This window comes from Zalophus californianus, chromosome 7 (genome assembly GCF_009762305.2).
Source record: "Zalophus californianus isolate mZalCal1 chromosome 7, mZalCal1.pri.v2, whole genome shotgun sequence".
NCBI classification, from domain to species: Eukaryota; Metazoa; Chordata; class Mammalia; order Carnivora; family Otariidae; genus Zalophus; species Zalophus californianus.
Window position 1 is genome coordinate 115,705,990 of NC_045601.1, and position 19,344 is coordinate 115,725,333.

At 38.7% G+C, this 19,344-nt stretch overlaps 1 protein-coding gene across 2 annotated transcripts in view; it reads left to right on the plus strand.

The window, feature by feature from the left end:
* Positions 1-19,344, plus strand: part of ILRUN (inflammation and lipid regulator with UBA-like and NBR1-like domains) — a 91,522-nt gene that overhangs the window by 40,830 nt on the left and 31,348 nt on the right. For both annotated transcript variants that reach the window (XR_003521346.2, XM_027601556.2), the window contains exon 3: positions 769-966. Coding sequence is in view for 1 of the 2 variants with exons in the window: in XM_027601556.2 (XP_027457357.1) it covers positions 769-966 (198 nt within the window). In the remaining variant the exon portion in view is untranslated. The remainder of the gene's footprint in view (positions 1-768; positions 967-19,344) is intronic.

The window sequence follows — 19,344 nt, forward strand, 5'->3', positions numbered from 1 at the left end:
TTGTCCCTATATTGCCATTCCTATCCTTTATACACGTACCTCTGGCTGATGTCATCACCTCTGAGACCAGAGTTCAGTGTGCTGTTACCAGGGGAGTTCATGTCACTGTTCCTATTTTCCCCACTGCTGTTTGAACCTGAAAATGAAACTTTCACTTGACACCTCTGTCTGTATTTGCAGGATCTCTTGCACTTTGGTCTTTTCATAGTTAAGGATTCCAGAAGGAAAAGTTGTATATCAGGGAAAAAGTTTTAAAATGAAAGTGATATAGAAATGATTCCTCACGTGTTTCATCTGCTTGCCTTGATAGAAAAACCAGGGGCAATCACATGTATTTTTACTTAGAATGTCAGCTTAAAAAGTTCCAGTGAAATGGGCATGTGTTACCTCTTAGTGAAGAAAGCAGCCCTCCAAAGATGTGGGTCTGTGCTTCATTTCCACGCCTCTTCGTGGACATCATTCTTAGATTCTACGGATTCAGTGTGATGTGTGGCTTCCCCTGGGGTCCCCTGAAACACATCTTCTTGAAGAACTGCCTTGCTTTGGTCATATGTGCCTTATCTTAGGGATAGACTGTTGGTCAGAGGTTGTTAACTCTGATAATTCCTTCTGGTCAGTCTTGTGACATTATATAGCTCAAGGATATGTGGCTAGGTTCACGTATGTGCCAAAGACAGAGAAAGCGGCCTCTTCTACAGTTTTGTAATGAACTGCACCCAGCCTAGGACCACTAATTGCCTAACATTTTTTTCTTTTGCTTGAACTCAGGGGCAGAGGCCTGGCCTCCAGGGGTTTGTCTTAAATATGTCGGGGGAGACCAATTTGGACATGTGAACATGGTGATGGTGAGATCGCTAGAGCCCCAAGAGATTGCAGATGTCAGCGTCCAGATGTGCAGCCCCAGCAGAGCAGGAATGTATCAGGGACAGTGGCGGATGTGCACTGCTACAGGACTCTACTATGGAGGTGAGTATGTCCTTGTGCAGCCCAGGGTGAAGGAATTAAGGTAACATCTTACAGCATTCCCAGTGTTGCTCACAGAGCCTGTCAAATTACATAACAAGGCGTGGCCTCTTTTAAACAGTCACCCCGAGCAGGTAAATGACTTGAATTTAATGACCATCTAATTGGTTCAGTCTAGTGCTCTCCCTTTTCCACTGGCAGTTTAAAGTTTAGTGAAGTGTGTGAGAGATCTATATCTTGCATTCTGAACAGTGATTTAGTGGTGCTGCTCTTTTTATTACATAATCTAGTAGGTGCTGTAAGAATACTGAAGGCAATCCTTGTTCTCAGAGTCTCTAGATGTAAGTCCTATAAAAAAAGAAAACGCACAAGATGTGCATACTTCTCCCAACCAGACAACCCGTCAACACCTCTCTCTCCTCTCCGTTGCCATACTTTTTGAGCAGAGTGAGCTACACTGCCTCTTCTTCCCTTTTTTCATTTGTTCTTCAACCCAGTTTATTCTTTACCCACTCTGGAGAAGTGAAAATCAGAGACTACCAGTTTCCAAATCCAGCAGCCACTTAAGTCTTCGTACTAACTGACCCTCTGTCATTGGGCACCGTACTCCAAATGTGTTCTGAACTGTGTACCTTCCTAGACTCACATGAGAGCTGTCTTGTTTCTCTTCCTCTGAGTGATTTTTCCCTGTCTCTGTCTAGTCTCCTCTTTGCCCCGGGATTGCTGGATTCTGAGCTGGGTCCTGTCCATGCTCCGTGACCTCATCCATCCGCATAGGTTTGGCTGTCACCAGTACAGTGCGTGGCAGTGTTCAAATTTGTATCTGTGGCTGCAAACTCTCTTCGGAGCTCCAAACCTGTGTTTGAACTGTTTATGGACAGAACACTTGGACATCCTGTAGATGTCTGAATCTTAATGTCTCCCAGGCAAAACTTAACATTCTTCTCATCAGGACCCCACTGAGGTGATCAGGCAGGAGCCTTGGAGTCATGTTTTGTTCAGTCTTAAAACTGTTCTTTATCACAAACCAGTTCCTGTTGGTTCCACTATATCCCGTGTCCTGGTAATCCAAAGAAAAGTAAATAGTAAATAGTTCCTGCCTTGTGGGAACCCTTAACTGGACTCAAGGCCAGTGGGGCCTTTGGAGTGATTTTAAGGGGTCCTGGAATTAATGTTCTTCTATATGTTTTTGCAGCCAGTGGAAACTTTGCATATTTTTATAGCCCTGAAAAATTTTAATGTTAGAAAGGGTGTCTCATAGTGTTTATATGACATCATTCTTTGCCTAAAACCTTCGTGCCTACTGTACTGAAGCCCAATTCCTTGGCATGGGGCTTAAAGCTCCTCACGATCTGGCCTCGTTTTCACTTTTATCGTCAGTCTCCTCTTTACTCCCCCACAGCCAGTCCCCAAAGACACCACATGCTTTCACTTCACCATGCCTTTGCTTGTGTTGTTCCTATTGCCAGAAATATCTTTTCTTTCCAGTAAACTCCTGCTCATATTCAGGGCCGTGATGAAGTCACCATTCCTCCTTCCCCTTTCCCTCCTTGCTTACTGTTCTCACGACCCCATGGAAATTTATCCCTCCTTTTTTCATTAATATTATGCACAGGCATATGTATTATACTTCACACATTGTATTTTAGGTGTTTGTTTACTTACCCTTCTCTCCTGCTAGACTGTGAACTATTTGTTGAATGACAAACGAATGTGCAGTCATGTATCAGAATGCAGAAATGATTTGTCCCTTCCCTTCTGGACTCTCTTTTTCAGGCCACTTTTTTTTTTAATTAATATATAATGTATTATTTGTTTCAGGAGCAAAGGTCTGTGATTCATCAGTCTTATATAATACCCAGTGCTCATTACAGCACATACCCTCCCCAATGTCCATCACCCAGTTACCCTATCCCCCCATCCCTCTCCCCTCCAGCAACCCTCGGTTTGTTTCCTGAGATTGAGTCTCTTATTGTTAGTCTCCCTCTCTGATTTTGTCTTGTTTCATTTTTTTTCTCTCTTTCCCTATGATCCTCTGCCTTGTTTCTTAAATTCCACATATTAGTGAGATCATATGATAATTGTCTTTCTCTTGATTGACTTATTTTGCTTAGCATAATACCCTCTAGTTCCATCCACAGTCTTCTTGCAAATGGCAAGATTTCATCCTTTCTGATGGCTGAGGAATAGTCCATTGTCTACATATACCACATCTTCTTTATCCATTCATCTGTCGATGGGACATCTGGGCTCTTTCCATAGTTTGGCTATTGTGGACATTGCTGCTATAAACATTGGGATGCAGGTGCCCCTTCGGATCACTGCATTTGTATCTTTGGTGTAAATACCCAGTAGTGCAGTTGCTGGGTCATAGGGTAGCTCTGTTTTCAACTTTGTGAGGAACCCCCATACTGTTTTCTAGAACAGGCCACTCCTTCTAATAACTTTTGTATCTGCACAGTTGAAAGTACAGTTGACCCTGAACAACATGGAGGGTTAAGGGTGCTGCACAGTTGAAAATCCACGTGTAACCTTTGACTCCCCAAAAACTTTACTAATAGTCTTGTTGACCAGAAACCTTACCAATAACATTAACAGTTAATTAACGCATATTTTGTAGTTACATGTTTTATATACTGTGTTCTTACAGTAAAGTAAGCTAGAGAAAAAATGTTATTCAGAAAATTGAGAGAGAAAATACATTTACAGTACTGTCTTGTATTTATTAAAAAAAAAAAAATCCACATATAAGTGGACCTGTGAAGTTCAAACTCGCGTTGTTACTTCCACTGCTGAGCTCCCATTGCATTTTCTCCTTTTTCTTTCCCCCATTGCATTTTCTCTGCACCTCTCACTCCCTTGCCTCTCTTTGGCACCTTACCTCTTTCTACCCAGTTATTTGACGAATGTCTGATATACCTTTAAAACTTAAGGTGATACATGTCTTGTTTATCTTTGTAACTTCAAAAAGCTGAGCCCAGTGAAAAGTGGAGATTTTTTAAAATGAATGTCAGTGTTTTTAAGGGAGGGGCATGACCACATATGTGACTTAAAAAAAAAAATCCCTTTGATGCAAAGATACTGCTTCTTACTGTTTTCTAGAGTTTGAGAGCTCTGGTCACGTGCACGCGCACACGTGTGTGTGTGTGTGTGTGTGTGTGTGTGTGTTTCAGTGTTAAGATAAATATAATTATCACTATGTGGGCCATTAAAATTTATACTTGTAACATCCCCCTCCAAGTCTAGAAGTAGGTAGAGTATAAAATATACTAGCTTTGGAGGCAATAAAGAATTTAAAGCCTTTCTTGGTTATATAATCTGTGAGTTGTTTCTCAGGATTTTGTGAAATCTAACACCTTCAAGAGATCTTAATAATTGATCTAGTTCCATGATTTTCAAAGCATTTTTTTTTAAATCAGTAGAAACCTTTCCTTTCTAAGAGCATATATGAATGCCCCCTCAAAAAAAGGGAAAACCTAAAAATGAAACCGGTTTTGTTGAATTGGGAGCCTCCTTAACCTGTGTTGCCTGCTCTGATGACCTCTAGTGCTGTGTGGTGCAGTTTGCAAACAGTTCATCTTCTCTAGTAAAGAATTCAATTCCATTGTACAAACTACTAATTTCATTGAATCCAGATTACTCTTGATTATAACACATCCTGATAGTAGAGATGGTAAACTGCTGGCAGAATGTGAATATAGTATACATAAAACCACAACTGTGAACATGTAAAAGAAAATAAGCTGCCTTGTTAACTGTGATTGGCTCTTCTCAGTTTTTCTATGAAGTCTCACCTTGCAAGCTCATAAAGTGTGGTGTAGTGGGAAGAGTTTGGAAAGTAGGCTTAGGTTGCCTGGGCACAAATTTGGACAAGTTAGGTAACTACTCTGTCTCACCTTTCTGTCTTAACAACAAAGCTTGTTTGTTTTGTTTTTGGTGGGTGGTCTCCTCTACAGTCTTTAGATGGTCTTCTGTAGAAAGAATAATTTTCTTTATTTTTACACTTATGTTTCAATTCATTTCTGTTCCTCAAAAGGAATTTTTGCTTTATTTAATAATTTATAAAGTTGGTCCCCTTCCCCATTTTAAATTGGTTGTGCCTCTCAGAGTATCTCAAGAGAAGTGCTCTTGGCGTCTTGTGTGGACAGTTCTCCATTATGTGGGGCATGTGTATATGACCCTTGGCCCTCTCTCACTAAATACTTTAGCTTCCATATTCATCTTTACTGGCAACCCTCTTCTTCCACCACAGGTTTCTAACCACCTGGGTTAAATACCACTAAGTATCTGATTCCTGGCAGATTTATTTTCAAGCCCAAACATTTTCTTTTATCTTCTTTTTATAGACTTTTGCTTCTTAGGTAAAAGCTACCTGTTATCTAATATCTGCTGTATGTCAGACACTGTATTGGTCTTTGTACATATAAATTACCTTTTATAAAGGAAGTATTGGCTACATTTTATGGATGAGGAAACTGAAGACCAGAGATAATAATTTGTCTAGGGTTCAGTAAAAGTTATAAATTAGTTATAAATTATTATAAATTAAGAAAAGTAGCTTTATGACCTTTGTGATTAATTTGGCCCTCACTACTACAGGGGGCTTACAAGGAAACTTTGGCTCCAGGGTATGGATACTTGTCAGGGCTTAGGGAGGATAGGGTATATAGTCCCCAGGTCTTCTCTACATTTCCATAGTAAGTTAGGAATGAAGTGGGGTTAATATTGGTGAGGCGACTCTTAGGTAGTTGGGTAAATATGAGTGTTCCGCAAGGAGTTCCTGCCTGCTCAGAGATGCACACTTTGTAAGAAAACTTAGGACACTTGACTCTTGGGAAACAGTAAGCAGCATGCATATCACCATTTTAGTCTTAATACCAACAGTAACATGCCTCCTCTCTTCCTATAATAGAGTACACCCTTCCAGAATTCCATAGGGAAGATTTACCCCTGCACTGTGATGGTTCCTTCTAAGTCAGAGGCATTCTGGTTGTGAAGTAAGCTAAGATGAAATGATAGTGTGGTCATCACGTGCTGATGAAGGTATCTCCCACTTGAAGTAGCTCTTCTTGTTAATAGTTCACATGGGTCCCTAGGGACATTGCACATGTACATTAAATACACATTGTTCATTTAGTTTCTCAGAGGTTAGAAATGGGACTTTCCTCATATATATATTTTTTAAAGATTTTATTTATTTGACAGAGAGAGACATAGCGAGAGAGGGAACACAAGCAGAGGGGTGGGAGAGGGAGAAGCAGGCTTTCCGTGGAGCAGGGAGCCCGATGTGGGGCAGACGCTTAATGACTGAGCCACCCAGGCGCCCTCCTTATATATTTAAGATTTATTTATTTTAGAGAGAGAGGTTGGGTGCATGGGAGGGGGGCGGGCAGGGGAAGAGGAAGAGAGGGAATCTCAAGCAGACTCCCTGCAAAGCAGGGAGCCCGATGCGGGGGCTCAATCTCACAACCCTGAGATCACAACCTGAGCCGAAACCAAGAGTCTGACACTTAACCAACTGTGCCACCCAGGCATCCCCGGAACTTTCCTTATTAAGCTCCTAAACCATAATATGTCCCACATGTTAGAAAACTTATTGGGTGCTCCATATAAACCACACTATTTCCTAAAACTTTTTTTAAGTTCTCCTTCCTAGCGAGGTGATGCAGGACTATCCCTCCTCATTCTTCTCCTGTATTTTAACTGATCGGTGTTGTAAAAGAAGCCCTGGTTTCCTATAGATTTCCTCTAGATTCCATACTTGTGTCTTCCATTTAAACACTGTTTTACTTGGCACTTCTGCCAGTTCTCTTTCCCTCTTGCCTTTTGAACCCACCTTTTTTTTCTTTCTTTTTTTAATTGAAGAATAGTTAACATACTATTGTTTTAGTTTCAGGTGTACAACATAGTGATTTGATATTTATATATAGTATGAAGTGGTTACCACAGTAAGTCTAGTTACTGTCTGTCACCATGCCAAGTTGCTATAGCATTATTGATTATATTCCCTATGTTGTACATTACATCCCTGTGTGTTATTTGTTTTATTACTGGAAGATTCTGCCTCTTAATCCCCTTTGCCTATCTTGTCCATCTTGTTAAAAAGAAACCCTCCCCTTTGGCACCTGTGAGTTCTTTGTATCTGTGAGTCTGTCTGTTTTGTTTTATTAATGTAATTCCACATATAAATGAAATCATATGCTATTTGTCTTGTCTGACTTATTTCACTTAGCATAGTACCCTGTAGGTCCATCCATGTTGCAGATGGCAAGATTTCATTTTTTTTTTTAAATGGCTGAGTAATAGTGTGTATGTGTGTGTGTGTGTGTGTGTGTGTGTGTGTGTGTATACATGCCATATCTTCTTTACCCATTCATCTTTTGATCAACTTGGCTATTATAAATAATGCTGCAATGAACATAGGGGTGTGTATGTCTTTTCAAGTTAGTTTTGTTGTTGTTGAATACCTGCTGGATAGTATGGTAGTTCTGTTTTTAATTTTGTGAAGCACCTCCATACTCTTTTCCTTAGTGGCTGCACCAGTTTACATTCCCAGCAGTGTATAAGGGTTTCCTTTTCTCCACATCCTCATCAAAACTTGATATTTCTTGGGGTGCTTGGCTGGCTCAGTCAGTAGAGCATGCGACCCTTCATCTTGGGGTCATGAGTTTGAGCCCCATATAGGGCATGGAGCCTACTTAAAAAAAAAAAAAACACCTTGATATTTCTTGTCTTTTTGACAACAGCCATTCTGACAGGTGTGTGATGGTATTACATTGTGGTTTTGATTTGCGTTTTCCTGATGATTGGTGATACTGCGCATCTCTTCATGTGTCTGTTAGCCACCTGGATGTCTTCTTTGGAAAAATATCTATTTAGTTGACCTTACATTAGAACTTCTCTCATCTATATGTTGGACTCAAAAGGTTGCTTCATTTCCTTCTAGAAGATCCTCGGTAAGGCACTCTGTGTTTCAATTCTGGTCTCTAGAATTCTGTAATATCAGAAATATGAGTAGCCCTTGAGAACAACAGATTTCTTTTTTGATGAAGAAATGCTGCTAGCCTAAGCTGATTGTGCCTTGTGTGGAAAATGTTTTTATATTTAGAAGGGATATTTCAAATGTAAATGGATCTGAAATCCTTAAATATCTTTATGTTGTAAGGTTTATATTAAGTGTATAAGGTGATGTGCTATTTCAGCTTCAGAGAAGGAAACCTGCTGTTGGTGATAGTGCCACCAGATGGTGGTAATTATTTGGTGGTTGTGTCTAGGTAGTTCCACATGAGTCAAAGGCAATGTGAAATGGCTGTACTGTTCAGATTAACCTCTAAAATGCACATATGTGTGTCATGAACCTGTTTGGAGCATTGAAAATCAAGAAATCAGACATCAGATGGTGTAATTGCTTTGAAATTCAACTGTGAGTAGTTCTAATGTGTGGTGTTAGTGCTAGCAGTTTGCTTCATAATTAGTTTTATTATTTGATAGAGGGGAAAATATAATTTGAAAGCAGCATCTTTTTTTCTTATGGTAGCTAAAGCCCTTTTGTTAACAAACTTCTCTGATCTGGAATGTTAGGATTCATGGATTCAAAATTTGGAGATTGACAGTTCCTTAAAAATGTTTTTAACCAAATACAGTTCTTTCTTAAAATATGAATATACTTCTTGTTAAAAAGAAAAAAAAATAGTTCTAAAATCCTGACAGTTTTAAAGATTAAATACTCAAGCATAATTTGCTTTTAAAAAATAAGTATATAGAATCCTTAACTTTTTGTGTGTATGCATTGGTAGGGGCTATAGCTGGGGCTGGATCTAGTTAAAAAGTGTTTGTTTTTTAGGGACTTTATTTATCTGACAGAGAGAGACATAGCGAGAGAGGGATCACAAGCAGTGGGAGTCGGAGAGGGGGAAGCAGACTTCCTGCAGAGCAGGGAGCCCAATGCAGGGCTCGATCCCAGGACCCTGGGATCATGACCTGAGCCGAAGGCAGATGCTTAACAACTGAGCCACCCAGGCGCCCCTAAAAAGTATTTAGTTACTTAGTATAACCCTGTCATAGTAAGACACATAAAAACTGCATTTCTTTGAGTCTTAGGTGATAGTAACTTTAATATGCATCATTGGTTTAATGATTACCTTTCTTGCCGGGAGAGAGGTAGAGCCATTATATTAAATGAACACATTTGGTTATATGTTTAATTTCAGAAATAATAAAAATGAGGGAAAAAGAGCAATGGAGGGATATGTACATTTCCCCTTTGCAAAAAAAAAGATGTACATATATGCTGAAATTGTTTCACCTGAGAAATTCTTAAGGTTTTACTGAATTATTGTGTAACAGGAAGTTTTAGTAAGTGCAGTATGGTGTACAGTTTCTACTGAATCAGGCCAGATCATATCTCTTATAAAAGTAAGGAAGCAAGCATAATTGCTTTCCATTCAAATCATGGTGAATACCTAATTTATCAGTATGTACTATAAACCTGCTGAAAATTGTGTGGTTATTTTGTAACAGACTGATGATTACTGTCTAAAATGATCAATATATTGGTCTCTTAAGCTTTGTCTGATAATTCCTTAATTACTGCTCAGAATGTAGCCATTACTTTATTTTTAGAAACCTCCCATTAGTCTTGTAGTTAAGGTGGAAATCTTTGAAGAGGATGTCTCCTTACTGAAAAGCAAATGCATTCTGTTCCTGTAATGATGCTTTGATACTAGCCCCATAATAATTCTAAGGGGTTTTTCCTTGAAATGGCAGAGATATTTATCACTTAGAAATTAGTTCATTCTGTAATCTTTATCTTGAAAAAAATACTTTTTTTAAAGCCCTCTTTATTTTTCTCCTTTTATCTTTAAAGAGCTTATGCTTCCCTTTCTCTACAAAGAGGATGTGCATATTGGACATTTGGGCTCTAGAAAGGAATGCTGTGTGCACCTGTTAACCTCTGGATTTTGCTTTGTAGTGATCTGTGTCCTTCAGTTACCTCTTGATTACCTTTTTTTTTTTAAGATTTATTTATCTGTGAGAGAAAGAGAACACAAGTGGGAGGGGCAGAAGGAGAGGGAGAGAGAATCCCAAGCCGACTCTGCATTGAGCACAGAACCCAACACAGGGCTCAAACCCACAACCCTGAGATCAGGACCCGAGCTGAAACTGAGAGTTGACACTCAACCGACTGTGCCACCCAGGCGCCCCTCTTCTTGATTTCTAAGAGTTTTGCTTGTATTTTGTTTTGAGATGGTTTTAAGAGCAATTGAATTCTAAACTGAGTTAGGCTGTGGCTTAGTAGCCACTTGAAAATCATTTTTCCTTTTTAGTTTTAGTTTCTCTTTTATGTTTAGAAATCAGAAGTGATTAAGAAAGCAGATCCTATTTCTGATCTAAGTCTTATATGAGGACTTTTAAAAATGTTTAATAATAGGAGCATCTGAGTGGCTCAGTCAATTGAGCGTCTGCCTTCAGCTTGGGTCGTGATCCCAGAGTCCTGGGATCAAGTCCTGTGTCGGGCTTCCTGCTCAGCGGGGAGTCTGCTTCTCCCCCCCCCCCCGCTCTTGTGCTCTTGCTGTCCCTCTCTTTCTCTCTCTCCCCGCCTCAAATAAATAAATAAAATCTTTTTAAAAAAATGTTTAATAATACATTTTATGTTAGTATAGCCAAAATAGGATCATTTCAACATGAGGCTGTCGCCATATTTTGGGTAATCAGTAGCTACATGTGGCCAGTAGCCTACCTCATTGGACAGTGTAGCTCTGTAAACACTAATATGTTGTACTTTTTTTTTTCCTTTAAGAAATTGTATAGAATTGGTGGTATTCTTTTAAGGAATTTGTCAGTGAAACTGGGAGGGTTCTTTTTTGGAAAATTTAAAATTACTAATTCAGTTTATTTTCATAAGTTATGGATCTGTTCAGGTTATCTGTTTCATCTTGGGTGACTTTGGGTAATTTCAAGGAATTGATCGTTTTCACTAAATTGTCAAATTTTTTCCAGGTAGAGTTGTTTGTAGTACCCTTTGTTGTTTTATTTTATTTTTTCTTAAAGATATTTTTTATTTATTTATCTGACAGAGAGATAGCACAAGTAAGCAGAGCGGCAGGCAGAGGGAAAGGGAGAAGCAGGCTCTCCGCTGAGCAGGGAGCCCGATGTGGGGCTCAATTCCAGAACCCTGGGATCATGACCTGAGCCAAAGGCAGCCACTTAACCAGACAGAGCCACCTAGGTGCCCCTACCCTTTGTTGTTTTAATGCTTTCTCTGTAGTGCTAATCTCTTCTCTCATTCTTTTTTTTTTTTTTTGAGATTTTACTTATTTATTTATTTGAGAGAATGAGCACGTGAGCGCACGCGCCTTGGGGGAGAGCAGAGGGAGGACAAGCAGACTCCACACTGAGCATAGAGCCCAACGTGGGGCTTGATCCCACAACCCTGAGATCGAGACTGGAGCCAAAATCAAGAGTCAGATGCTTACCAACTAAGCCACCCAGGCGCCCCTCTTCTCTCATTCTTGATGTTTTGTGTTTCCTTCTACTTTTTTTTCTTGATAGATTTCTTAAGTTTATTGGTCTTTTCAGAAAAACAGCCTTTAGTTTCATTGACTTTTCTTTCTTTTTCTGTTTTCAATTTTATGGATTTCTGCTTTTAATTTTATTCATCCCTTCTGCTTGATATGAGTTTATTTTATTCTTTTTTTTTTTAAGATTTTATTTGACAGAGTGAGAGAGCAGGGGGAGCAGCAGAGGGAGAGGGAGAAGCAGACTCCCTGCTGAGCAGGGAGCCTGATATGGGGCTCAATCCCAGGACCCTGGGATCATGACCTGAGCCGAAGGCAGAGGCTTAACCAACTGAGCCACACAGGCGCCCTGGGTTTACTTTATTCTTTTTCCAGTTTCTTAAGATGGAAGCTAATGTTGACCTGAGACCTTTTATAATGTAGGTGTTTAATACTATTTTCTTAGCCTGTTTTGGGCTGCTGTAACAAACTGTTATAGATTAGGTGAGTTGTAAACAACAGCAATTTATATCCCACAGTTCTAGAGTCTGGGAAGTCTGAGATCAAAACTCCAGCAGATTTGGTGTTTGGTGAGGGACTGCTTCCTAGTTCACAGAAAGCTGTCTTCTACGTTCTCACATGGCAGAAGGGGTAAGGGAGCTCTCTGGGTGGCTTTGTTTTTTGTTTTTATAAGGGCAGTAATCCTGTTTTTGAGGGATCTACCCTCACAACCTAATCATCTCCCTAGGATCCCACCTCCAAATACAATCACATTGGAGATTAGGTCTCAACATAAGAATTTGGGGATGAGGATGCAGGGGGGCAGGCACAAACACTTACAGCAACTGTAAATTTCCCTTTAAGCACTACTTTTAACTACATAACACACATTTTGAAACATTGTATTTTTATTTTCACTCAGTTGAAAATAATTTCTAATTTCCCTTGAGATTCCCTGTTTGAGTCATGGGTTATATAGAAGTGTGTTGTTAAATTTACAAATGTTTGGTGGTTTTTCTGTTGTCTTGTTTAATCATTTCTAGTTTCATTCCATTATGGTCAGGGAACACAGTTTATATGATTTCAGTTCTTCTACATTTATTTAAAAGATGTTTTTGACCCAGGAAATATAGTCTATCTTGTTGGTGAATATTTCATGTGTACTTTAAAAGAATGTTTATTTTGCTATTTTGAGTGGAGTGTTGTATAAATGTCACTTATATCCAATTGGTTGAGGATGTTCAATTTCTCTGTGTCTTTATTATTTGCTTGTTTGTTTGGCCTAATAGTTCTATCTGTTATTGAAAAAGAAGTGTTGAAGTCTCCAGCTACAGCTTTGGATTTGTGTATTTCTTCTTTCGGTTCTGTCAGTGTTTGGTCCATATATTTTGAAGCTTAGTTGTTAGGTGCATACACATTTAAAATTATGTCTTCTAAGTGAATGACCCATTTATTATTGTGTAATATCCCCCTTTTCCCTGGTAATTTTCTTCACTCTGAAGTCTATTTCATCTGATATTAATATAGCCATTCTAGCTTTCTTTGATTAGTGTTCACATGATATATCCTTTTCCAGCCTTTTACTTTCAACCTACCTATGTCTTATATTTCGAGTTTCTTGGAGACAGCATATGGTTGGGCCATTTTTTTCCCCAGTCTGATAATCTCTGTCTTCTAATTGGTATGTTTAGACTACTCACATTTAATGTAATTATTTATATATTTGAATTTAATTCAACCTTTTTTTTTATTTCTCTTTGTTCTCTTATTTGAGGGACTTTTAAGTCCATTATATCGCTAAACTTACTAGTTATTTGCAATTAAATTCTTTTAAAAGTGTATTTTTTCTGGGGCACCTGGGTGGCTCAGTCAGTTAAGCATCTGCCTTCAGCTCAGGTCATGATCTCAGGGTCCTGGGATCAAGTCCCGCATCGGGTTCCCTGCTCAGCGAAGAGACTGCTTCTCCCTCTCCCACTCCCTCTGCTGTTCTCTCAGCTTGTACTTTCTCTCTCTCTATCTCTCTGTCTCTCTGTCAAATAAATAAATAAAACCTAAAAAATGGTATTTTTTCTGACAATAAAAGAAATATAGAACTTAGAATATAAGAAATATAAAGAACAAAACATTTGCTCTTCCATACTGATATAAACACTGTTAAGGTATGTATCCAATATTAAAAACAAATTTTTATTTTTCAAATGTGACGTTATGTACATATAGTTGTGTATACTACTTTTTTTCCTACTCACTGATATTTTAGGATCTTTCTCCTGTTATTAAATATTTTCAAAAATACAATTTTTAGTAGTTGAATAACATTTCATTGGATTACTATTAATCAAAATACTGTAGATAATTTTTTTTTCTTTTTCTTAAGAGCGGGAGAGAGACAGAGACAGGGGCAGGGAGGGGCAGAGGGAGAGGTAGAGAGAGAGACAATCTTAAGCAGGCTGCATGCCCAGGGCGGAGCCCCATTTCGCAACCCAGAGTGAGACATGACCTGAGCCAAAATCAAGAGTCAGACACTTAACCAGCTGAGCCACCCAGGCTCCCCTAGATAATTCTTTTTTTTTTATTTTTTATTTTTTATTTTTTTAAGATTTTATTCTATTTATTTGACAGATAGAGACATAACAAGAGAGGGAACACAAGCAGGGGGAGTGGGAGAGGGAGAAGCAGGCTTCCCGCTGAGCGGGGAGCCCAATGCGGGGCTCGATCCCAGGACCCTGGGATCATGACCTGAGCCGAAGGCAGACGCTTAACGACTGAGCCACCCAGGTGCCCCGATAATTCTTTTTTAAAAAAATTGCAATAAAATGGTAAAGTGTACAACTTCACGGCATTTAGTACATTCACAGTATTATTGTACATTCGTCAACCATCTAGTTCCCACACATTTTTATCACCCCAAAAGGAAACTCCATACCCATTAAACAGTCACTCTCGATTATCATAGCCTCTGGCAGCCACTATGTGCTTTCTATCTCTGTGGGTTGTTAATTCTTTCTGCTGAGGTGGGGCAAAGTATATAAATAGTGATCAAATAAATGTATTAGCCATCTGAAAAATAGAATCTGGGCTGCTTGCTAAGAATGAATAAACCATACTTATTTGGCTCACTTATAGTTAAAATCATAATTTTTTTTTTTTTTAGTAAAATAGGGCAATAGAGTAGTAGCATGAGCTCTGAAATCATATCATCTGGGTTTGACTTCTAGGTAATAGTAATTAGCAATGTGATCTTTAGGAAATTATCTTTCAGTGACTCCAGGTTTTTTTAATCTATAAAATAAAAACAGTACCTACTTCATAGAATTTTGAGGGAATTAGAGGAGTTAATGCAGTTTACAGAACAGCAACTGGCATAAGTGCTGATTAAGTATTAGATGCTATTATTATTTTAGCATTTTTGTTATTAAAAGATCTGACTATATTGTGAAATCTTGTGCAGTAATTACTCTTCAACTGTTAGCTTGTTTTGTATTAACTTCTTAGTAAAGGTTCCTTAAGGCGTTTGTCACCTCATATCCTAGTGATCTGGCTTTTTTTTTGGAGTTCTAGTGGGATTTTGATGGTGGAGTCAAAGATTCTAGGTCCTAAAATCAGGAAGGTGTTGAACATTTTTGTGGAGTACCCAAGGCAGAAGAATATTCAGCTTAATGTGAAGAAAGGCCTAAAATCTATAATCTAAGCTTCTACCTTAAGAAACTAGAAAAAGAAGAGCAAATTAAATCCAAAGTAAACAGAAGAAAAAAATAAAACTTAGAGCAGAAATCAATGAAATTGCAAAGAGAAAATCAATAGAGAAAATTGGCAAAACCAAAAACTGGTTCTTTGAAAGATCAATTAAATCAATAAGCCTCTAGGGGCGCCTGGGTGGCTCAGTTGGTTAAATGTCTGCCTTCAGCTCAGGTCGTGATCCCAGGGTCCTGGGATCAAGCCTGCAGTTGGGCTCCCTGCTCGTTGGGGAGCCTGCTTCTCCCTCTCCTGCTCCTCCTGCTTGTGTTCTCTCTCTGTCAAATAAATAAAATCTTTTTTAAAAAATCAAGCCTCTAGACAGGCTAAGAAAAAAAAGGAGAAGACACAAATTACTAAAATAAGAAATGAGGGGCGGCTGAGTGGCTCAGTCATTAAGCGTCTACCTTCAGGTCAGGTCATGATCCCAGGGTCCTGGGATTGAGCCCTGCGTCGGGCTCCCTGCTTGGCAGGAAGCCTGCTTCTCCCTCTCCCACTCCTTTTGCTTGTGTTCCTGTTCTTGCTATCTCTCTCTCTGTCAAATAAATTAATTAAAAATAAATAAATAAATAAAATGAAAGAAGGAACATTACTACAGATCCCATGGATGTTAAAAGGATAATAAAGACATATTATGAGCAACTCTGTGCTTGGATGTAATGGGCCAGTTCCTCGAAAGATACAATCTGCCAAAGCTTACACAGGAAGAAAATATGAATATGCTTTTATCTATTAAAGAAATTGAATCAACAATAACCTTACAAAACAGAAAGCGCCAGGCTCAAATGGGTTTACTGGGAATTCTACCAAACACTTAAAGAAATTATACTACTTTTCTAGAATCTCTTGCAGAAGACAAAAGCAGAGGGTATACTTCCTAACTCGTTCTATGAGACCAGCATTATTCTAATACCAAAACCAGACAGAGGTATTACAAGAAAAGAAAACCACAGACTGTTATCTTTCATGAACATAGATGCTAATATTCTTTTTTTTTTTTTTTTAAGATTTTATTTATTTGATGGAGAGAAAGAGAGCAGGAGCGGAGGGGCAGGGGCAGAGAGAGAAGCAGACTCCACGCTGAGCAGGGAGCCTGATGGGGGACTTGATACCAGGACCCTGAGATCGTCACCTGAGCGGAAGGCAGATGTTTAACTGACTGAGTCACCCAAGTGCCCCTAGATGCTAATATTTTTAACAAAATAATAACAAACCCAATCCAACAATGTATAAAAATAATTATACATACTATGATAAGAGGAATTTATACCAGATATACAAGACTGGTTCACCATTCAAAAATAAATGAATGTAATCCATCATCTCAATAGGCTAAGAAGAAAAATGACATGTTCTCATCAATAGATCCAGGAAAACCATTTGTCAAAATCCAGCACCCATTCATGGTTAAACTATTGGAAAACTGAGTAGAGGGGAATTTCCTCTACTTGATAAAGAATATCTATAAAAAATCTTCAGCTAACATCATAATGGTGAGAAATTAGAAACTTTCCCTCTAAGATCAGAAATAAGGCAAGGAAAAGGCCACTGCTTTTCAGCGTCATACTGGAAGTTCTAGCTAATGGAATAAGACAATTAAAAGAAATAAGGTATATAGGTTGGGAAGGAAGAGCTAAAACTACTTTTTTGTAGATGACATGATTATGTAGATAATCTGAAAAAAATGACAAAAACTACTGGAACTAGTTAATAAGCAAGGTTGCAAGATACAAAGTTAATATGTGGAAGTCATCCACTTTCCTGCATACTAGCAATGAACAACTTGAATTTGAAATTAAAAGCACATTACTATTTATGTTAGCATCCCCCCAAAATGAAATACCTAAGTATAAATTTATCACAATATGAACAAGATTTATATGAGGAAAACAACACAACTCTGATGAAAGAAATCAAAGAATTAAGTAAACAGGTTTTCTATGTTCAGGGAGTAGGAAGACAATATTGTCAAGATGCTGTTTCTTTCCAGCTTGATCTATAGATTCAACACATTCCCAGTCAAAATTCTAGCAAGTTTTTGTGTGGATATCAACTGATTCTAAATTTTATCTGAAGATGCAAAAGACCCAGAGTAGCCAACTCATATTTGAGAAAGAGAAAGGTGAAGAAATGACACTCCCTGACTTGAAGATTTATATAAAGCTGCAGTGATCAAGACCATTTGCGGGACCCTGGGTGGCTCACTTGCTTAAGCGGCTGCCTTCGGCTCAGGTCATGATCCCAGGGTCCTGGGATCAAGCCCCACATCAGGCTCGCTGCTCAGTGGAGAGTCTGCTTCTCCCTCTCCCTCTGCCTGCCTCTCTGCCTACTTGTGCTCTCTCTTTCTTTGTCAAATAAATAAATAAAATCTTTTAAAAAAAAAAAAAAGACCATTTGGTATTGGTGAAAGAATAAAGAAATAGATCAAAGAACAGAATAGAAAGCCCGGAAATGGATACAAATGTAGTCAGCTGATCTTTGCTAAAGAAGCAAAGACAATGGAGAAAAGATAGTCTTTTCAACAAATGGTGCTGGATTAACTAGATATCTACATGCAAAGAAATGAATCTAGACACAGACCTTATATTCTTCATAAAAATTAACTCAAAATGGACCACAAACCTAAATGTAAAATAGACATGGCACCAAAGAAGATACACAGATAGCAAATAAGCATATGAAAAGATGTTCATTATCATGTCATTAGAGAATTGCAAATTAAATTCAAGCAGGTTACTACTATCCACCTATTAGAATGCCACAAATCCAGAACATTGACAACACCAAGGTTCTGGCGAGGATGTGGAGCCACAGGAACTCTCATTTATTGTGGGCATGAATGCAAGGTGGTACAGTCACTTTGGAAGACAGTTTGGCAGTTTCTTATAAAACAAATACTCCTGCTGTGTTATAACTCTTTTATTCATAATTGCAAAAACTTAGAAGCAACCAAGATGTCTATCAGTAGGTAAATGGGTAAATAAACTGAGGTACATCCAGACAATGGAATACTTCCAGCACTAAAAAGAAATGAGCTTTCAGTCCATGAAAAGGCATGGAGAAACTTTAAATGTATATCTCTAAGTGAAAGAAGCCAATTTGGAAAAACTACATCTGTATGATTCCTATATGACATTCTGGAAAAGGCAAAACTGGAGACAATAAGATCAGTGATGGCCCGGGGTTGGGGGACGGAAGGATGAATAGGTGGAACACAGGATTTTTAAGGTGGTGAAATTATTCTCTATGATACCATAGTGGTGGATACATGTCATTATGCATTTATCAAAACCCATGGAATGTACAACACCAAGAGTGACCTCTAATATAAACTATGGACTTGGGTCATAATGATGTGCCTATGTGGGTTCATTGATTATAACAAATATCACTTTGGTGTGGGATGTTGATAGAGGAGGAGGTTGTATGTATGTGGCAGAGAGTATACATGCATCTTCTCGGTTTTGCTGTGAACCTAAAACCTGCTCTAAAAATAAAGTCTTGAAAAATAAAATTATTAAAAAATACTTCTTAATAAAAACATTAAAAAATAACTTTCCAGGTTAAATGGTCTGGAAGGGCTTTCCCTAATATGCAGTATTTCAACTAAATAGACTCAGATTGGTGGCAGGGAAAAGGCACCACATTTCCAGACTGCAGTAATTAAGCATAAACTCAGGTTGAGTGTGACTTGTGCAGTTTGACATAAGTGAGGGTTCTGTGTGGGAAAGAGTGGGAAATGGATTGGAGGTGATAGTACTCTGAGGAATATTTACACCACCAGTCATGTGGAAGAGAGATGAGTAACAGGCTATCAGGGGCCTAGGAGGGGCATCTGTATATGCTGTGTACTTCAGATGTCAGTGAGTGGTGAGATTGACTTTTCTTTTGTAGGATTGAGAAGTCCAGATGGTCATGAGTGAGCCCTAAGATCCCGCGTGTGTGGATGTTGCTAGACCTAATTCAGTTTAGGGATGAGTACTCATTTGCTTCTCCAAAGCTCTGTGCCCAGATTTGAGCCAGGAAGATAATTTGGCCTATTAAGAGGCTTCGATGGAAATGAAGAGGACAGGGTGCTTGTGCAAGTTGTGCCAGACCAAAGAAATGAAGGAGAAAGTGAAAAATGCGCGGAGGAGAATGAAGAAACATT